Genomic DNA, 19,524 nt, shown 5'->3' on the forward strand with positions numbered 1-19,524 from the left:
AGGAACCAAATAACTTGATTTTTCCCCTCTCAAAATAATTTGGGAAAGCTAAATTGTACACTGCAGTCCTCAGAAGCCATGCAGATTCTTGCACTGCCTTCCAAATCTCTCTGCTGCCAGTATTCCTCTGCTGGAGAGGTTCCTGCTTATCCCAGAGCATCCCTGTGGGCTTCCCAAGGCAGTGTCTCCCCTTGGGGGTGTGGAAACTAACCCTTCCCTCTCCACATGTTTATATAACCTTGAATTCTCAACCTAACTAAAAGTGCAGGTTTTGTTCTGTTTTATGTAAAGGTTGTATAAATTAAAGCTGATGTAATAGTTTGACATTGTTTCTTAGCAAAGTATGGAATTATTTCCATTAGCTTCTAATAAATAGCAAAAATGACACTTTGTTGATTGAAGGGCAATTCAAGGTTAAGTTGTTGGCTGCTGTCTGTAAAATATATTAAATTTAGGTCTTCCTGCCTGGTTGTTGCATTGAAAATAGAGGCTGCAAAGCAAAGCTGTTGTTTTTTTGCTCTACTGCTGAGTTTTTGCTTGAGCTAAGCTTCAGGTCAAAATTCCTCTGTGAAAACAGCAAGTAAACACTGGGCTTCTGAGGGAGGGGCACAGCTTTGCCAAGAAGGGAAATGGCACAATTTTCCAGGGTTTAAAGCACTCCTAAGACTTTCTGAAAAGCTTGTGCTAAGCATGTTTGCAGATCAACCTGCAAGCAGCACGGGTGTTTGTCCCTAAGTTTGCTCATGCTAAAACCACAGCTGTGCAGCTGGACTGCCAGTCAGATACATACAGTTATGGGTAGCAGTCTGCGATTTATATTCAGGGTCTGTATCTTCTCCCATCTTTTAGATGCACATGACAGTAACTTACCTGTCAGTGTACTGACAGTCTTCTCCATCTGTTGTCTTCTTTTTTGCACAGGAAAGAAGAATGGAGATTTGGACAGGAATTTTGATACACTTGATTTGCCTAAGCGGTCTGAAGCAGCAAAAGGTAATGCTAATGTTTGTGCTTTTGGAAATAACAAGTAGCTTGGGAGCTGGAGGCTCTTAAAGGGACTTGAGACATGAGCATATCAGGCTGATCTCTTTCTTTTGTAGTCAGTTAATTGAAATAATGGATATATCTGTGCATGCTGTTATCTGGTGTTGAATACTGAATATGAATTTTTATCTAAGGCTGCTGAATTGGTGGAATCTCATAGAAGAGGCCTGTCTGATTTGGTGTTAGGTGATTGTAACTCCAGAGAGGGGTGAGTGCAAGCTCTCCTCCTCTACAGCTCCATCTCCAACCACCTGCTCCAGACCTGACTGTAAGGAGTTGTGAAATGCACTTGGTGAAAGTACTTGTCACTAACCCTTTACCCTCCCTGGCCCTCTGTCATTCTTCAGCATTCTGTGGAATTGTGTGATAGCAGGGATTGAGGATTTTTGCCTTTACTGAAAGTCTGTCTTCCCCTGAAGACAGTATTCCTCCCTGTCTGCAGTGAGTGGTACTTGTAGTTTCCTAGAATCTGGGAGGTTCACAGAAAAATTCTTCTGCATTGTGCTTTTGTATTTCAGCTCTGGCAGAGGTGGAATCTTTCACAATCTGCATTCCCTTCTTTGCATCATGGTACTTTTTAAAATTGGAGATTAGGAGGTGATTTGGGATTTTGTCAGAATTCTTAGAGCATTTGGTGGTGTTTTGAGACTTGCACAGGTTTTGATTTGAAATGTGTGCAATGTCTCTGCAAAGATCCAGCCATTGTCATGGCAACTGCTGCGGTGCCACCCTGTCAGCTTCACCTTAATGAGCTCTGAATACCCAGAACTACCTGAGTATTCCTCAGAAGAAAAATTTTAAACTCTTCCTGCATCACATAGAGAATTTTGGAGGGTTTAAAGAGACAGTCTGACTCAGTGGAGAGATCCATGGACTTGAGATACCTGAATTAGGCTCTTTTGGTGACCTTGGTCCAGTCCATTCAATTGTGCTTCAGTTCCCTTGCTGTTAACTGAGAGCAACAACAGAGGCCATGTCTGAGATCCTTAGAGATGTGCTGATAGTCAGTAATGGGTAATAATTATACATACATAGTGCTGCACTCACTTAAATTCACAGTGAAACTCTGATTGATGATATGCAAACTAATCCTAATACATAGATGAATCTAATCTATTTACAGACACCCTTTATAGTGGATGCAGTTTCTAGTGTCATGTTTAAACACTGATTTTCATTTGGTGCATTGTTGCATAAAATCTTCTGTATCTTGTGAAATAATGCAAGATGCTAATAAACCTCTCAGAAGCTGCAGTACCATCCTATTTAGAGAGCTGCAGGAAACTTGTAACCAGCCTTCACTGGCTGCAATCAGTTCAGGCTGGGAGCTGATTACAGTGCAGAGCAAGGAGACACCTTTGGGATGCAGGAAAAGAAAGGAATGCAAAATTCAGCAAAGGCTTAAGCATTTGCATTCCTTTCTAAATGGTTGGAACGTAGGTGCCACTAAAGGGATAAGATGGAAATCAGGAATTTCTGCAAGGAAATATATCTTGCATAGCTTTCTCTAAAATAAGATTAAAATCTTTCATGTGGCTCTGTTAATGGTAGAAGTGATGCGCAGATCTGATGGGAGATGTATCTGTCTCTGAGCTTATACAGCTTGTTATCCTATTCAATTGCTAGAAATATCACACTCTTGAAGAAGTTGTTTGATAATTTTGAGACACCCCCATTTAATCAAAGTCAAATAGATTACATCTCTCATGCTAGATAAGGTCAGGAGATTAATCCCACAGCATTTTGAAAGAAGCACTTTAACATGAATAAAGGCATGAGTAACTGTTGACTTGTGTGCTAAGAGTAAAAAAGCCAAGACAGTGATGAATTTCCTTTCACTTTTTTGACGGTAGTTTCCTGCCAAGCATCTCATTTGGGTGAGAATTCCTGGATACTAAAGGTTCTAACAAGGTTGCTTGAACTTTAAATTGTTCAGTAAAATAAAGAAAATAAAATTGCAGTTTTAAAACCCTGAAGAGCTCTGGTCAGATCTCTTCTATAGAGTATAATTGGCTCTGATGAGATCAGCTCTCAGCTGAGGCAGAACCTCGTTACCAAGATGGAAAAATCATGCAAGTTTTAATGATCAAAAGCACTCAGATTGAGTGACATGATGAAGTGGTATTTCAAAAATCAACAATTACAGATTAATCTCTTTCATGTATTATTAAAGCCATATTAAAGTGAGTTTTCAGCTGGAATCTTTGTGAGCAAATGAAACTGCAGTAATAAGATTTGTTCATGCAATGCAGCAAATGAACATTGTGGTAGTTAACAAATATTGGGATGTAGTGTTGTTAAGTTTCCTGTAATCTTATAGCCAACATCCATGGAGCTTATCTGGTGGGTCTAAAGATGTGGTTTCAAGAACTTGACATCATGGTTTCCCTACAAGATACTCTTGAGTATGACCACTGAGTTTAATTGAGAGTATGATTGTGATCACTTGAAAAGCCATGGACTAGTAGCAGCAAACTCCTTCAGACCTATTTTCTATCAGCTCTGGAAACTTCATTTTGACTCCAAGTTACTTTAATGGCAGGAATCTCTGCCTGCTCTGCAGCCAAACATCATAAAACCAGAAACTTGTGTCAATTGTGGGTGGGGACTGGCAAGTGTCTGTGCAGGATGCAGATTTCTCAGTCCTTCAGAACATCTGTCCTGCTGGTACAACATCTAAGGAGCCTCTCCATATCCTGAGCAATCTAAGGGGTCCTGTGAGTTGTAAGCTAGTTTAAATGCTAGTATTTCACTTTTCCCCCCACCACATGAAATTTGTTCTGGTGAGGAATGAGTGAAGGAAGGCAGTTCTCTTTTACAGAGTGATGAACTAGAGTCTCTTCCTGATGGGTCCTGGTTTTTTAATGGGAATCAGGTTTTGCTGCAGCACATCATTTGAGCAGCCCTGAAACCATTTCTAAGCCTTTAATAATTTTATGTGCTAGGCATTCTGGCAGGGGAAAGCTTCCAGTTCAGGGTTGTTATCTGTGGTAAACTGGATAATGTCAGATGGGAGAACTTGCAGTGCTTTCAGAAGCTGTCTCATCTGATATTAAAAAATAAATGTATATGCCCTGGCAGTGTCCAGAGTAGTCCTGTCCTCATGAGGAAAGATTGTGAAAGAGAAGCTTCTTGTTTCCTCTTTGTTGAAAGGAGCATATTTTTTTCCCTGACAGTCAAAGAGAGAGAGCATAAATTTGAGGGGAAGTAATACGAGCTTGCATAGAGAAGGGAACAGCACTGACAAGAAATTATGAATGCTGTCCTCAGAACCTTGCTAAATTTAGGACTTTCAAAAATTGCTGCTTCTGTGAGGGGTGGGGAAGGAAAAGTCGTACTGAAATCCCTTCCCCAGTCTAAAGTAGGTCAGTGATAGTGGTGCTGGCTGCCTCCTCTGCAACGTGTTCTCTTCTGCACTACCACAGCGCTGATTTCTCCTGTGTACACATTAAATACATAGCGTAGTACAACTCCTGTGCTTTGCTCACAGAGTCCTTAATTTCTGAGCAGGAATAGTGGCAGGAGGCTCAGGCACTGGGGGAAGATGAGGATTAATCATACCTGTGCAGGGGAAGGCGGTGTCTCAGATGGCACTACCTCTGTGATAAGGTTTTCTGAGCAGAATCAGGACTGATGTGTGTCAGCCCCCCAAAGATGTTACAGGGATTGCAACATTTAATCCTCCCGTGTGAAGGTGTTGGACTGTCCACCTCTGTTCCTCAGTGCTGGAGTATGGGAGGAGAAAGTCCAGAAGAGCAGAACAGTTTTTTGTATGGAATCAGCATTAGGTTATTCCTAATTAAATCCAGACCCTCTGTGCTGTCTGGTTTAAGCAAATCTCATGGCTTGTTGTTTATGTGCACATATATCTGAGGGCAGAACAGCAGCTGCTCTATGGAGCTTTGGGTGTTGAAGTTCAGCTCTCATTTCAGTTTATCTCATTAGGGAGTTGAAGGTCTTGAGCCATAACGAGACGTGCAGGTACATTTCAGCCTGGTGGATGAGCTAGCTCATTTTCTCCTTTAAAGCAGTTATTAAACTGCTTATTAATTTCTCTTTTCCTTTTTGATTACTTTAGTTCCATTTTAATGGGAACATAAGTTTAGGAGAGAGTTGTGCTGAAATACTGAACTAGTGTTGAACATGCTTATAATTGAAGAAGTCTATTTTGTTGCAGTGGGGACATCACAGAAAAGCTGAATTTATCTGAAAGCTCAGCTTTGTGCGTACACTTACCCTGGTCAGCAGCCTGTGTAGGCAGGGAATGAGATTTTGGATGAACTTGTCAGCAGGTGAATTTCTTCTTCTCCATTATCTGAAATCCTCAGTCACTTTCCATGTAGCCTCATGCTGATGATAGATTTTCTATTCCAGAAGGTGAGTGTTTAAATTCCCTTATAAATCTTTGTATTACTGCTCCAGGAAATTAGACTTCCTGGCACTGTCAGGGTAATGACTTTAACTTAGTAGATTACAAAAGTGCCAGCAATTTGTCTTCAGCTAAAGGCAACATGTAGTGAAAGGAGAGAGAAACTTCACTTTACTCTGGCTTTAGTTTGTAATTAAGATTGGCTGCAGTTCGCTTTTCGCTGCTGCTTTAATTTGCTTTCTTTAAGTCTTTACAAGTTGACTCAAGCACTCACCTGCCCTTTCCAGCTCCCTTCCATCATTAATTTTGATTGTCGTATTGTGAATAAATGAGTAGAACTGATTGATTAATGGCACCATCCACACCCCTCCTGTGCCTGCTGGTGGAATTTCAGGGACTGGGAAGATCTCCTCTGTGAGAGCAAGTAACATGTTCTTGTATTAACATATTTTGAGCATTTCATGCACGCTACTGAAATTCTGATCAGAATTATTAAGCATCTCTTATTTCTGTTGCTTTCCTAAGCTGAGTATTCATTTTAGTCCCATGTGTTTTTCATAATTTACGAAGCAGTGAAAGGTTTCTCATCTGTCTTCCAGTGCTTTGAGTCAGAGAAAATTTATTGTGTCGAATAGGAAAATTCCCATATGGAACCTGCCCTTGCCAAACTTTCTCTAATCTGGTACCTCTAAATTCCCATTCTTTTTCCCACTATTTTCAAGGAGTTCAGAGCAGGCACCTGTGGATTTTTCCTTTCTTGTGTACACACTCTTTTTCCAAAGCTGACTGCTAATCATTCTGGAATCCTCTGCCTTGTCATAATCTTCTCTAAATCTTATGTTCAGTGTTCTTACTTGTTCAGAGCTGGTGGACACGTGCATGAATTGTTCCCTGGCCTGCTGAGCTGTGCTCTACAGGTGAAAACTTTTTTGTGATCTTTCTGGATCTGTTAAATTTGAATATGTAGAACATAAATTGTAAGTTTAGGGTTGAAACTGGAGGCTTTGAAAAATCATATAGAGAGATGCATTTGGAATGTGAATTGGAAGTACAGGGGTACTGTTCTGTCTCTGCCACTAATTCTTTTCACTTGGTAATACAGCTGTATCCTACAATATTCTTACTTTGGAGACTGCAAGGAAACAAATATTTTTTTGGGCGAAACACTAAATGATACATCTGAAACCCTGTACAGTAACTGTGTACAGCAGTGCAGCTGAGACTCACAGCTCTGCTGTGTGGAGTTCAGTTATTCCACAAAATCATAGGAGAGGAATTTGAGACTGTTACAGGACCAGCTCTGGTGTTACCTCTCTGCTCAGGAATGTGAAGAATAGTTTTGGCTTTACTTCCTGGTAATTGCTGCTGTGTTTGTCAAACCTCTGGCTTCAGAGAAAGCCTTGACACTGCAGCCCTGAGCTGTGGTTTCCAGTCCCTTGCTTTGTCCACAGGGACATCCAGGCAAAAATTATGTTTCAGATAAGACAGGCTAGGTAGGGATGAAATGGCATCTGGAACAGAAAAGCTCTTGCAGCTGAGTAAGGGAAAGCACAATGTTTGTGTGAGTAGACTGTGCTGTGAATGGCCCAGATGAGAGATTGTCAGGAAGATTTGAGTTGGGAACTTGAAGTAGTTCTGCTGAATGGAGGATGTAGAACAAATGTAAACTGGAGAGGACATTTCACCTGTGATATTTAAATGCTTTTAACACCTCCCCACCTCCAGCATGGGCCCTTCATAGTGTGAATGTCTTTCAGGTTTAGGTCATGAAGCTTTGAAGTTTAAGCTGAGGGACCGGTGGGAAACAACTGCTGGGGCAGGGAGACAGGAGGAGCAGTTGTAGTGATATGAGAATTCCATTCAGATCTGTATTTATAGAAGCTGAAACTCTTTGTGAAGTCATAAGTTGGTAGTTCTTGTCCATCTCTTTTTGGCTCTGCTGTAATTTATTTGCCGGTAAAACTCCTGATTTTCCCTTTGTCTTCTATGTCTGTCTTAACAGCTAGAGGTCACATGCAGGATGAGTTAGGACAACAGCTTTGTTTCTGATAATTTCAAACTTTTCCTTCTGAATGAGAAAAATCTGACTCACTTCTAAAATACTTTGGTTATCTTGGAAATAGGGAATCAACCTCAACAACTATTCCTCTTCTTTACCTTCTTTTGCATTCTCAAATGTTTAGTCTCCCTCAACACATGAGGAGGAAAAGCCGACAGTTGGAGGCAAGATTCTCCCTTTAGGTCCTTTCACCTATGACTCTCATGGGACTATACAAAGACTCAGTAATCAGCTCTCAGCTCCTTCTTGCCTGAGGTTGACACCCAGGAATATAGATCTATTATAATAACCAGCAGTATCTTCAGAAGACAGGAATCCCAGGTGGTAAATTCCCTTTCCAACTTGATGTGAATTTGTGGCCAAGTTATAAGTGCACAGAAAATGCAATTTAGGCATCTTAAACAGGAAGAGCCTATATATACTTGCATAATAAAGTAGCCTATGAAAAACTAAACAGCAGGAGCTCCACTAGAGCACACGGTAATTACAGCAGCTAATAAGGAGATGGAGTGATCTGGAGCTAAAGACAGAATTTGAAGGAGAAGAGTCCCATTTTCCTGGCCCAGTTACTGACTTTCTGAGTGGCATTAGGCAAGTTGATAGCATTCAGTTGCTGGGGTTGTAGTGAACCTGTTCATGAGGAGCCTGCTATTTCCACTGCCTTCACTAGAAGAATCACTTCACCCAAATAATAGCTGGAGTAATTACCTTCACTAAAATAATTAGTGCTTTCATTGCTGTTGTGAGAACCAATGCAGTGCGTGTGATATATTTGTAAAAACAGTAAAATTCTGGTGAAGTATGTTGTATCATAGCTGTTGCTAGCAGCACAGTGATAGAAAAATTAAATAAAAACATAATTTCAGCTAGAGGTTGATGGTAGAGTTTTGCCCCAGTGAGCTACTGTGGGGAATGGGCTGAGGCTTTCATGTTACAGGGAGAATTTTGCAAATATGTAATACTGTGAATTGCTTTGTGTTCTCACTGTGCATATTGAACTTCCTGTGTGTTTTTACTGAGAAGTTCAACTGGATTATATATGATGCTTTGTATAGAAAGGTATATACATAAACCAGTGCATAACTGGAAACCTTGGTAAGTTTTACTCCACAGCTACGTTTACTTCAGTTATAGCAATGTGTGCTCTCTGGCAATGCAGCATCTTAACTCTTCAACCACTGATTGGATTTTCATGTCATTTCCACTTGCTAATATTTCTGATGAAAAACAGTTCATGTTGGAAAGCTGTAGTTGTCAGTCACATGTTTTTAATTTTCACAGCTTTTCCCATACTGTTTGCCTTGCTGAGAATGGTAAATTCTCTTCCCACATTTCAGGTTGTGTATATGTTTTTGCATGTCTCATTTGGCATTTCTATTCTACAAGCAATTCTAATTGTTACTCCAAAATAGAATGCTTGTTATTACAGAGCATAGCTCATTATGCAGATGCTGCTCCAGGACTGTTTATAAAATGAGAATGTGCCAAGAAAGCCTGCCAGGAATAAAAGCAGGAGTTGATGGGAAGGTGCTTATCCCTCATAACATTCTCTGTGTTGGGATTCCATCACTGCAGTGAAAGACTCACTCCATCCACCCCATCCATCAGTGTTGCATTGTTCAGCTTGTGCCATGCCACTTAGTTTCAGCTAAGAAACAGTAACAGTGAAATCTCTGAGTCCCCCTCTTCCCTTTTAGCATAAGCCTAAAAAATGAGATGATCTTTGAAGGGGGGTACTAATCCAAAAGTTGTCCTGGTTGCCCAGCCAGTATCACCAGCAAGCTCAGGGAAGAGGAACTTGGCTTCTGTCGGAATTGAGATGAAATTTCATGTCAAAATCAATTACAAAAACCTTGTTGCACGAAGTTACGGTTGTCTCTGGTGTCCATCAAAAGTACCGCAGCAAAGTTGTGCTGACAAAGCTGCTTGAGTTAAGAGAGCTGCAGAAAGTTTCAGAACAGCTGAGGCAGAAAAGTGATGTAATGTTGATCTCAATCCCTTTGCAGATTGCCAGAAATAGTGTAAGCAGAAGCAAAGGAGGTAGTTTCAGTTGCAGGTGAGCGTTGTGAAGGCTGTGCCTTTAGGAGTAACCAGAATGTGGATTCCAAGAGCCCGAGGTGACTTGGTGCTTTCTGAACTCAGCACTAGACAGACATCACTCAAGTCTCACTGAAAGCATCTGTCCCATCGGGTATCCTTCTGCCCACAGAAATGGAGGCTAATGCCACATAATTAGGCATTGGAGCAGGTTCCTTAGAGAGATTTTGAAGGGTTCTTTATATTGTTGAAGGATTTAAAGACCTGAGTGGACAAAAGCATAATAGCTTGGTCTAATTTTGGCATTGAGCCTGCTTTGAGCAGGAAGCTGGCCCAGGTTACCTCCCACATTCCCTTCAGCCTAGTTGTTCTGTATGACTCTCATTAACTGATTATAGAGTCAGCCAGGAAAAGTATGTCTACATAAAACCAGCGCATTTTTCCAAAACAGCTTAATCCACAACTGGTGGATTAGGTGACTCAGATGAGAAAAAGAGTGAGAAAGTCCATTTGCCCATGGAACCTGAGAAAGGAGCATATATACAAAATGGAGTGTATCAGGTTGCACCTCAAGATAACAGCTTGTTTCAAAGAAAAATATATTTTTACTTATAATATATACTTTACTGGAGCCAGCATAATAAACCATGGAATCCTCAGAACACTCAATAATCAGCCTTTGAGGATCTGCTTGTAACAGCTAATGATGGGGGAGAGAAAGGGGAATGAAAATCAAATAGTTGTGTGATTCTAAACTAATTGCAAATTGTGGTACTAGAGATCAGGCAAGGAGACCTTCCTTACAGTGCAGCCAAGACAGGGAGGTACATGCGTTTTTTCCACTTTTGCTTGAACAGTATTATAGTTAATGGAGAGCTTTAATCATAGAGCTAATCTGAAAATTAAAATAAACTGGAATGTCAAATAACCTGGGCATTTTAAATTGCCAAAGCCACTGATGCTCATTAGTCAGGCTGAGGCTGCAGTCATGTTTTTCAGGAGAGCAAATAAAGAGAATCAAAAAATTAGGACTTCTGTTTTCTCAGCATTAATTTCCAGTGAGTGTACCTGCACAGCTGCTGCAGCCCTATTATCTGACTCATTACTTTGTAAACCACTGTGAGATACCTTGAATGTGAAAGCTGCAATGTAAAGCCATATTTATTTCTGTAACCCCGAGTGCTCTGCACAGGCTTAAAAGCTCCCCCCCTTCTCCACCATGACAGGGGAATTATAGGACTTAATGTGCCATATACCTCTAACTGTGGATTGAAGGAAAAATGACCTTGAACTGAGAGGCAGGCATTTTACATGGTAAAGCAGTCACTTAAATTTACCTGTCAACTGGAGACGGGGGGAACCTTACCTCTGCATGGTTTGGAAAGCAATGTCAATCCAACTGCTGGCTGCTCTGAACCCACTGAGAGGTTGATTGCTGACCCAGGCATTTCCAGATGATCAGTGAGAATGTTGATCAGTATGTGGTAGAAAGGAAAGCGTTTTTATTTCGGCCTCACAGACTATTAGTTTCAGCCCTGAATTTTCTTTCTTGATCACAGGGAAAATTGGAAGTCCGTAATAGCATGAAATGCTATTTGTCTGTGCAGGAATAGACCCTGGTTCAGGCAGATCTGGAAGGGAGCAATGTGGAGAGCAGTCCTTACACCTCCATGCTCAGGTCATTTGTGTTTTGCACACCTGGCTATGTCTTTACTAAAAATCCTATTCCTTTTATTGGAGATGTCTAGAGCAACTTTGTGGGGTTTTTTACCAGTAGCTTCAGTGAAGTGTAAGTACCACTGTGTAAGTACCACAGTACACTGTCACAGTCCACTTGAGCAGGCCAGCTCTAGATAAGCAAGACTGAACTCTTGTGGGAGGGCAGAGGGGGCGCCACTGCTGAAGTGAGTTGTGCAGTTAGGGGGCAGCTCAGTGGCACAGCTGGGAACAGAGATGAGATTGCCTGATTCTAAAGCAATTTCCAATCCTCCTAGCTTGCTCATGCTAGCAAGCCCACTCCATTTAGAGATGTCAGTGCTTCTTGTCTCTCTCATACAAAGCTAGGAAGAACATTTAATCTAATGAGTTTTGTTTTGAGACTTCTAAAATCACAACCAGCAAATCTGTAATCACGATTGAGCATATAATTGCATCTCATCCTGCTGAGAGCTTAAAAATAATGAGCTAGAAAAACATCTCCAAAGACTCACTCAGAGTATGAGAGGGCAAGAGGAAGGTCTAGAGAAAGGATCTGCCTTACCTGGAGTGTCCCCAGTGACCTTTAAACACTTAGCAAGTTGGAAGCCTGCATTCCTTGCAGGTGCAGGTTTCCCACTCCCATTTTGGGGCTACTTTTCACATTGAGTAATAAAACAAGAGAGCATACAAGGCAACCTGCAAATGTGTGAGTGAAGAGATGAGAAGTGGGAAGGATGACTGAGGTGTTGTGTTCTTGGCAGTGTGTTCAGAATTTCTCAAGGAATGAGAAACTGGGGATGTTAGGAGTGTGAGACCTAATCCCATTTATTCAATTACATGAGCACTGCTCTCAGGAGATAGTGATAGTGTCCAAAATATAAGACTTGGGAAATGCATGTGTGACTTGGATTTGGGCAGTTCTGCAAGGTTTTGCTTAACAGTTAAATTCTAACAAGCACATCCCTTCCAAATCCAACATCCCTGCTTGCTGAAAACACTGCTGAGATTAAACCCATGGACAGTAAACTGTATTGGCAGTTTCCTGGCTGGCTGGATCCTACTTGCCCTAAAACACTGAAAATTTGGTGCCAGTTGTTTTACTGAAGTCTGGAGACCTATTTCTGTGTCAGGCTCTGGACTCATATGGCCCATGAGAAGCCATCAGGGCATTCATAACATTGCCTTGCATGTAGAAATGGGTATAGGCCCTAACATGATGGAAATTTCTATACTCCTGAGGAACTATCTCACCTTATTTACATTTATACTGACCTTTTCACAGTCTTCTATAGGCATGAACAACCTCCACAGTAAATGTCAGGTTCTGCTTAGAATCTTTTACGTGGGTAATTTTAAGCTCAATTTTTAATTGCATAATATTACCATAAGAAAGCTGCATTGAAATTGGAAACTCTCCTAGACAAAGTGGCTGTTGGGTTGGGGATCTTTTCACTGTTTTAAAGGCAATGAAGTGGTTTCAAAGAAGCTGTCAGTGTTGCCTAGAGGTAGTGGCTACTGTGGCTTTGTTCTAGAATTTCTCATATGATTTTCGGCTGCTTTATGAATGCAGGACTTTGCTGAAGGGTGGTGAAGATGGGGCAGGCTGCAGTTGGATGCTGTGTAATGTTCCCCTTGCCTCTTGGAAAATGTCTCTGTGCTCCCTCTATTCACTGCAGCAAAGTATCTCATTCATTGCTACACACTGTGGCCCCAATCTCTTCTTTTTCTTTTTAACTTGCAAATAGATTTATTTGTGGTTGTAGAGTGTGTGTGTGTGTGTGTGTGTGTGTGTGTTTAGCCAGCTAAAGCTTCAGGGAGCTACTTCTCTCCAGATCATGTTGTCTTACCTCACATTTCTGTCCACCTTTAAGTTTTACAGCAAGATCTGTGTTTCCAGGAAAACTATTCTTCTATAGGCAGAGCTGTTTTTGTGTCAGTTCTGTCTGTGATTATCCAATATTCAGGCAGAGCACCGAACAGCAGGTGGGTTTACATTTAACAGAAGCTTCCCTGGCTCTCAGGAAAGCTGCAGAGAGCAGTTGGCAGGAAGAGGGAGAGTACCTGTTCACTCAGCACTTTGATGTGGTATGTTCCAGTGTGTCCCAATTTAAATGAGGGAGGAGCAGCAGCTCTTGTCTCTCATCATCTGTAATCTGTGCCTGGATATGTTGCTTTGAGGATGAGTGCAGAATCTCTGTTCTTGGAGGCATTAATGTCTCTAGCTTACACTGAAATCCATGAGAATTAAGTACCCAAATATGGTACCTTTAAAAAACTGGTCTGCAAGGTCCATTTTTTTTATTAGAGAAGTTAAGGAAAACCTTCTGTGCTGCTTCCACTCTGGCTTGACATTCATTTGACATTGAAAACATCAAATTCTTTTTCTTGGATGTTTGGGAGATACTTGCCTGACAGCAGCACAGTGACTGTAATTGAGACAGATTAGAGGCACTGGGCTGCCTTTGGGTGCATGAGGCAGCTTTCATGAAATGGAGAGAGGAATTGAAACACGCTTTTGACTTTGGAAGCTGGAGCAGGAACTAATTAGCAATTTCAGGACACAAACAGGATTGGAGGAAGTGTTTGGGTTGGCGTATAATAAATTATTTATTAACATGTGGGAGTCTTTCCATATGGCAGTTGCTTATAAAATGCTTATAAAGGCAAGATTGCAAGACTTTGCATGTAATGAACCAAACAGGCTTCAGTCCCAGTGATTAGGAGCCACTGACCTTTCATTTCTGCAGGCTGAGACTGGACCTGGTAGCTTCTGCTCAGCTTGGATTCTGATAAGCTTCCCCCAAAAAAGATTAGTTGTTTATATCCAAATATTTTCTTCTTATTGGGATGTATTTTGATATGTTTGATGTTTCCGTGAGGGTATATCCACTGGAGAATAGAAAAATGTATTCTGCCTTCTTATTTGAGGAATTCAAGCTGTGAAGTTCTGCAGCCCTTCACAGCCTTAAGCAGACGGGCCTCTAACAAGCAGCTGAATTGATATGAATAACCAAATACCTGTGTAATGGCTTATGACCATTTATGAGGCTTTATATAAAAATCATGATGAGCAGTGGAAGTATAAGAAGCCTCGGTGAAGCATGAGTAACCCAGAAAGAAGCTTTCACTTTGGCTTCTAAGTTTATTTCACTGTGCATGAGCTCTGGAAGATTCTGAGTTTTTTCTTGATGTTGTTTTTCCCTTGGCACTGAAGATAAAACCCAAATGTGCTGCGAAGGGGAGAACCTGACAGGTGCCAGCCCAAGTGGAAATGCTGTCAGTCGATCCTTGTCTGTCGCAGCTCCGGCTCTGATCCACCCAAGCGCTTGTCAGGACTGTGTGGGCTTTCAAACCCGAGCAGGAGGTCCCTCAGCAGCAGGAATGTTTTGAAGTGCAGTCAGTGGAAACCCCCATAAGTCCCACACCTGACAAAGTAATCCTGCTTCTGTAAATTCGTAAGTGATGGAACATTTGGGTTTGCCTTGCTGGCTGGATTTAGTGCCAGCACCCCAGTGCGTAGCAGCACAGAAGGGCTGACCACAGAAGGTGTTGTGGGTCCTCCCACACCTTGGTTCCCCACAGACCTGGTGGAAACAGTGTCTGTGGAGGTCTGGAAGAGTGTGGCTGCTGTGTCCAGGCAAAGCACTGGTTACTGCTGCAGTCAGCCTGAGCCCAGCCTGGCTCCAGAGCTGCGGCCGCTCCTTCCCTCGGCTGCCAGCTCTGGACTCAGAGTGCTGCTTCTGCCTAGTGCTGGACCCCACAGCTTTGCCCTGCAGAGCACTCCCCTCCCTCTGCCCTGCAGCCTCTCCTTCACTCCACAGCCCCTCACAAGCCTTGGTCTGCTGGGAGTTTGTCACTAGTCTCTCATATGGGAGGGGAGGGCACTTGGTGGGACCATACCTGGCCTCATGATCCAGCATGTTTCATACACCGTCTTGGAGACAGGAAAGAAGATACTTAGGAGATCTGCAGAGGTAAGAAAGCATATTCTGTGGTTTTTCTACCTTTCTTGCATACCTCAGTATTTAATGTCTGAGAGGATGTGGATATTTCAAGTAAATATGCATGACCATGTAGCGTTTTTTATTTTGTCATGCAGCTGTCTGTTGGAGTGTTTCTTCCCTTTGCTGTGCTTCTCTACTTGCTGGCATTTTATGACAGAGAGTTTATAAAGCTGTTCAATATCTCAACAGTTCTAAATAAAGTCAGAATCTTTTTAATGAAATAAATATGCTTGGGTGGCATGTGGAGCCAAGGACTAAAGCACGATTCCTTTTGCAGTAAGTTTTTCTCTGCAGACAGGTTTCTCCTGAGCTGGGAGGAAGCTAAAAGCTCATTAGCTTCCTGGAGTAAGAGCAGCTGATTGGCATCTGGAACTGCAAAGCTGAGTTTTACAGGGGCTTGAGGCCAAAAAAGGGCAGTTTGGAACACATGATCCTTGGTTAAACACACACTGAAGACCAGAGGAAAGAAAATTGTAGGCTCAGGCAGCCACAAGTTAAAGGAAGGAGTCCCTTAACAGTGCTGTTGATTTTCAGTGATGACTCTAGTTCTGAGACATTTTTGTGTTATGAGGCTCTTGGACTTGTCGATAAGATACTAACAGCAATACATTGTATTTTACTACTGGACATAGCTGTGGTGTAAATTTAATTTCTTTTATGGGCTTCCCTTCAGGGAATCACTCTGTATCTCTCTGTTTAATAAACACATTTTATACACTAAGCTCAAACCTGCTGATAGTTGGGCTGGACAATTAGGCATCTGCACTAGTAATGGCAGTGAAAAGAGTTTCAGGTCTCTTCAGCTGCACCACATGGCAGCTGTGATCAGAAAGCTGTGTTGTGGTTCTCAGAGCTGTAGGTGAGGGTTGTAAGGAAAACGTTTTTGCCTGCATTTGGTTGTCTCAGTTCAAGGAAAAGACACGTGTACTGGCGTGAATACGTGAATGCACAGTTGAAAAAACACATTTGTTTATCTAATATGGAAAGTAATAATTTTCCTCATGTTCCCAATCCTCATTAGCTTTGCCAGCCATCTTTTTATTTCTCTTTTTTCTTTGGGAAAGCTTAGCTGAATGGAAAAGGCTTGCAGTAGGCTCCAGAAAGCAGTGGATTCAAGCCCTACCAAGGCAGAGAGTAAGCATGTTCAGACCTAGAGATTCCTCCATTTACAGCCTTTCCCCATGAGGAAGAAAGGGCCACTTCTCACCTGCTTATACCCAGATGAGTCATTCTGTAGTGTCACCTCCTTACTGCATCTTTCCAGAGCTGCAGTTAGGAAGTGATCTCTGGTAATGCTGTGAGTTTGGATTATTGTGGCATCCCCACTTATTCTTGGCTGGAATTTGCAGCTCTGAGGTCAGTAAGGTGACAGTCCCTGAGCCTCTCCACATTTTCTGCTGATGTCACTGGCCCAGGCACCAGGAGCCAGGTAAGCCAGGCAGGCTGGGCAGTCTCTCCTTTCCAGAGAGGATTGTGCAGTCCTTGGAATTGCTTTCTCTGGCTGAAAGGGAGGAGTGACACAATAGAGCTGTTTGGTGACATGAGCAAGGAGACAGTCCTGGGGGCATGAAGAGCGGTCACCAAGCACTGCCATCTGGGTCCTTTCAGAGAGGAGGAAGGAAACCAGTCAGTCATGTAATTCCGGACCCTCGCAGAGACAGGAGCAGACGTATCAGAAGCACCCATGGCCAATAGCAGCAGCAGCACTGAGATCTGAAAGAATAGGCATGGATGTTTGACCTTGTCAGTTGTTTTTCAAATATCCCTGTGATGTAGCAGACAGCATCTGGAAATTCAGGTTTTCCCTCCCAGGGAAACATAACATGATCAATGACACGCTTGATATTGATCTTGTGTGCATGGGCTGCATTGCTGTCTGTTTAAGAAGTCCCCAGTGCAATGCACATCATCAGTGTGCCCAGCTCCTTTTGGTATCAGCTGTTAGAGGTGTGAGCCCAAGCAGGAAGCTTCAGCAAGGAGATTCCCTGAGGGAGCAGGCAGGATTGCTCACATCTAGGAGCATTGCTGCCCCCTTGGCACACTGATCTGCTGTCAGTGAGATCACCAGCCTGATAAGCATAATCAGTCTTTTGTCTTAAAACACTGTAAGTTTGAGGCAAGAGTAAGGGGCAGCCAGTAAGAGAGACTCCCCTAGACACAGCCTTTCTCCAGGCCAGAGAATGTTTATCCCTAGCTTAGAGTCCCGGGTGTGCCTGAGCTGCCAGAAATTCTGTACCCCGGCAGGCTGGCAGTGTCACACTGTGAAACCCTGCAGAGCTGGCAGACCTTTGATGCAAATTAGTTTCATACTCATTTACGTTTTTGAGCCAGGATTTTGAACCAAGTCCCACTTTGAGATGTTGCAGTGGTGCTGCAGGGCCCAGGGCTGTATTCTGGGAGCTTGCAAATGGTAAGCTGGTGGTGGGAAAAGAGAAGCCTGTCCTTCCAAACAGTTTGCATTTGATATGTAGCTCACAGCCCAGAGGCTCCAGTGTGTGTTCTGTGTGCAAGAGAGAGGGAGAAAATTTTATTTAATGTTTGATTTTTAGATAAAAAACTGCATTTCAAAATAGATTTGCTTTTGGAACAATATGATTGTCCTGTTCCCTTTAAAAGAAAATGCATTCAGTTATCACTGTGAAATAAATAAAAATAACTTTGGATTAGAGAAGCTGGTGAGAGAGCAAGTGTTAACATTTCATGTACTGTATTGAGTGTCTCCAAGGTCAGAGGCAAGTCTTCTGGGACTGGGGTAAAGGAAGCTATTTACATGAACTCTCCATTTTAATCATGCAGCCAAAGGGCTTAACTCCAATCCAAAGCATTGTTGCTTGTAACAATGGTGTTTCTCAAAAGCAAACAAAAAGCATTGCCAGAGGTGACCTAGAAATGCTTAAATGTGCTGCAGTTCACCCACGTGTCTCCTCTCCCTGCGGGTGCAGACCTTTAGCAGCTCTCCCATCCCTGCATCAGCCTGGCTGCTGGGGATTCCCTGTGCTTTAGTGACAGCCCTGCGGGACAGAGCATTCCCCTTTTGAACCAGTAGCTTGGGTAGTGCTCCAGTTATCTGCAGCAGCTTTGAGATTCTTATTAAGTATTGGTCCTCCAGAGCCTTTGCTACTGATTAGTGAGGAGAAAAGGTTGTTAATGGAACATCTCCAGTTGCCAGGAGACTTTGCTGCATATGTTTGGAAAAAGACTTTGTATTGGGCAATGTGTCAAACGCTGTTGGGAAAAATGTTGCTTGCAGGTCCTTTGGAAAGGGAAAACTGTATTAGCTCTAAAATGTGTGGTCACAAAAAAACAGAACTGCTGGAACTCACACAAGGTCAAAATGGATTGTGTTTGATTGAGCCACCTCTTTGTTGAATTGCATATTCTTTGGATACCAAGTGGGCTGTAACCAACCTTGTACAAATCACACTCTGTAAGAAGGTACTTTGATGACAGCTTGTGGAGCTTGGGAAATGTAAAGAGTAATAGAAATAGCAAAAGACAGTTTGCTTTCCCGGGCATCCTTTCTTTCTCCTGCACTGCCGTGCCCTCCCATTTCCTTTCCTTGCTGCCTCTCTTCCCTGCAGTCACCCTAGCTCCCTGTGTTGTTTTTTTGCATACCTCACTCTTGGTAGTGCTGGTAACATTCCTGTTACATCCTTTGGGCTGGGGCTTTGTTTACTTACCTTTCTGAGTATTGTGCCAGTGCTGCTGTCAGAGTGGGAATATGTGATAAGCTGGGAAGTTACATCATTTTAGAACTTGTGTATGACTTAGTAGATTTGTTGGAAAGGTCACACATTGTGGTGTTCATTTCCTAAATAGAAAAACTCTTCTTAAACATTCCCTCAAGCCTGATTCGAGTCTCATGTGTCCCACGTTATTCTGGTTGTTCTTTTTAATACTTTTCAAAGCCTGTTCTGTCTGTCTTCAGAGCTGCTGCTCAGTGGTGGATGCTGCATTCGTGATTGAATCTCTGCAGTAAGCTCAGTACCTGTCCTGACTTGTGCTGTACCTTGAAGTGAAAGCCAGAGGGACTGTTCAGAACTTTCCACCTATTATTTCATCTTCATTCGTTGCAGAGTTTGCTGTCTCTGTGCTGTGCGACACTCAGTATTCTGCATGTATCTGCATCGAGCTCGTTCTCGGGCAGTTATGCCAAGCGTTTGGCTCTGTTGGAGCTGGCTGCGTTCTCACTGCTGTTAAGCCTTTCAATTAGAAGAACCTTGCGAGTTTATGTTGGCATTCAAGCTGCTCTGTGCACTGGGTGCTGAAGCACGGTGTACAGATGGAATGGAGCTAATGGGTCGGGTTTTTTA

At 42.5% G+C, this 19,524-nt stretch overlaps 1 protein-coding gene across 7 annotated transcripts in view; it reads left to right on the forward strand.

Annotated features, from left to right (window-relative positions):
• ARVCF (ARVCF delta catenin family member) overlaps positions 1 to 19,524 on the forward strand; it is a 248,028-nt gene that overhangs the window by 204,039 nt on the left and 24,465 nt on the right. For all 7 annotated transcript variants that reach the window (XM_083873697.1, XM_083873698.1, XM_083873703.1 and 4 more), the window contains one exon: positions 922 to 993. In XM_083873697.1, the coding sequence (XP_083729823.1) occupies positions 922 to 993 (72 nt within the window). The remainder of the gene's footprint in view (positions 1 to 921; positions 994 to 19,524) is intronic.

Source organism: Zosterops lateralis (genome assembly GCF_965231275.1).
Source record: "Zosterops lateralis genome assembly, chromosome: 17".
Lineage (NCBI taxonomy): Eukaryota > Metazoa > Chordata > Aves > Passeriformes > Zosteropidae > Zosterops > Zosterops lateralis.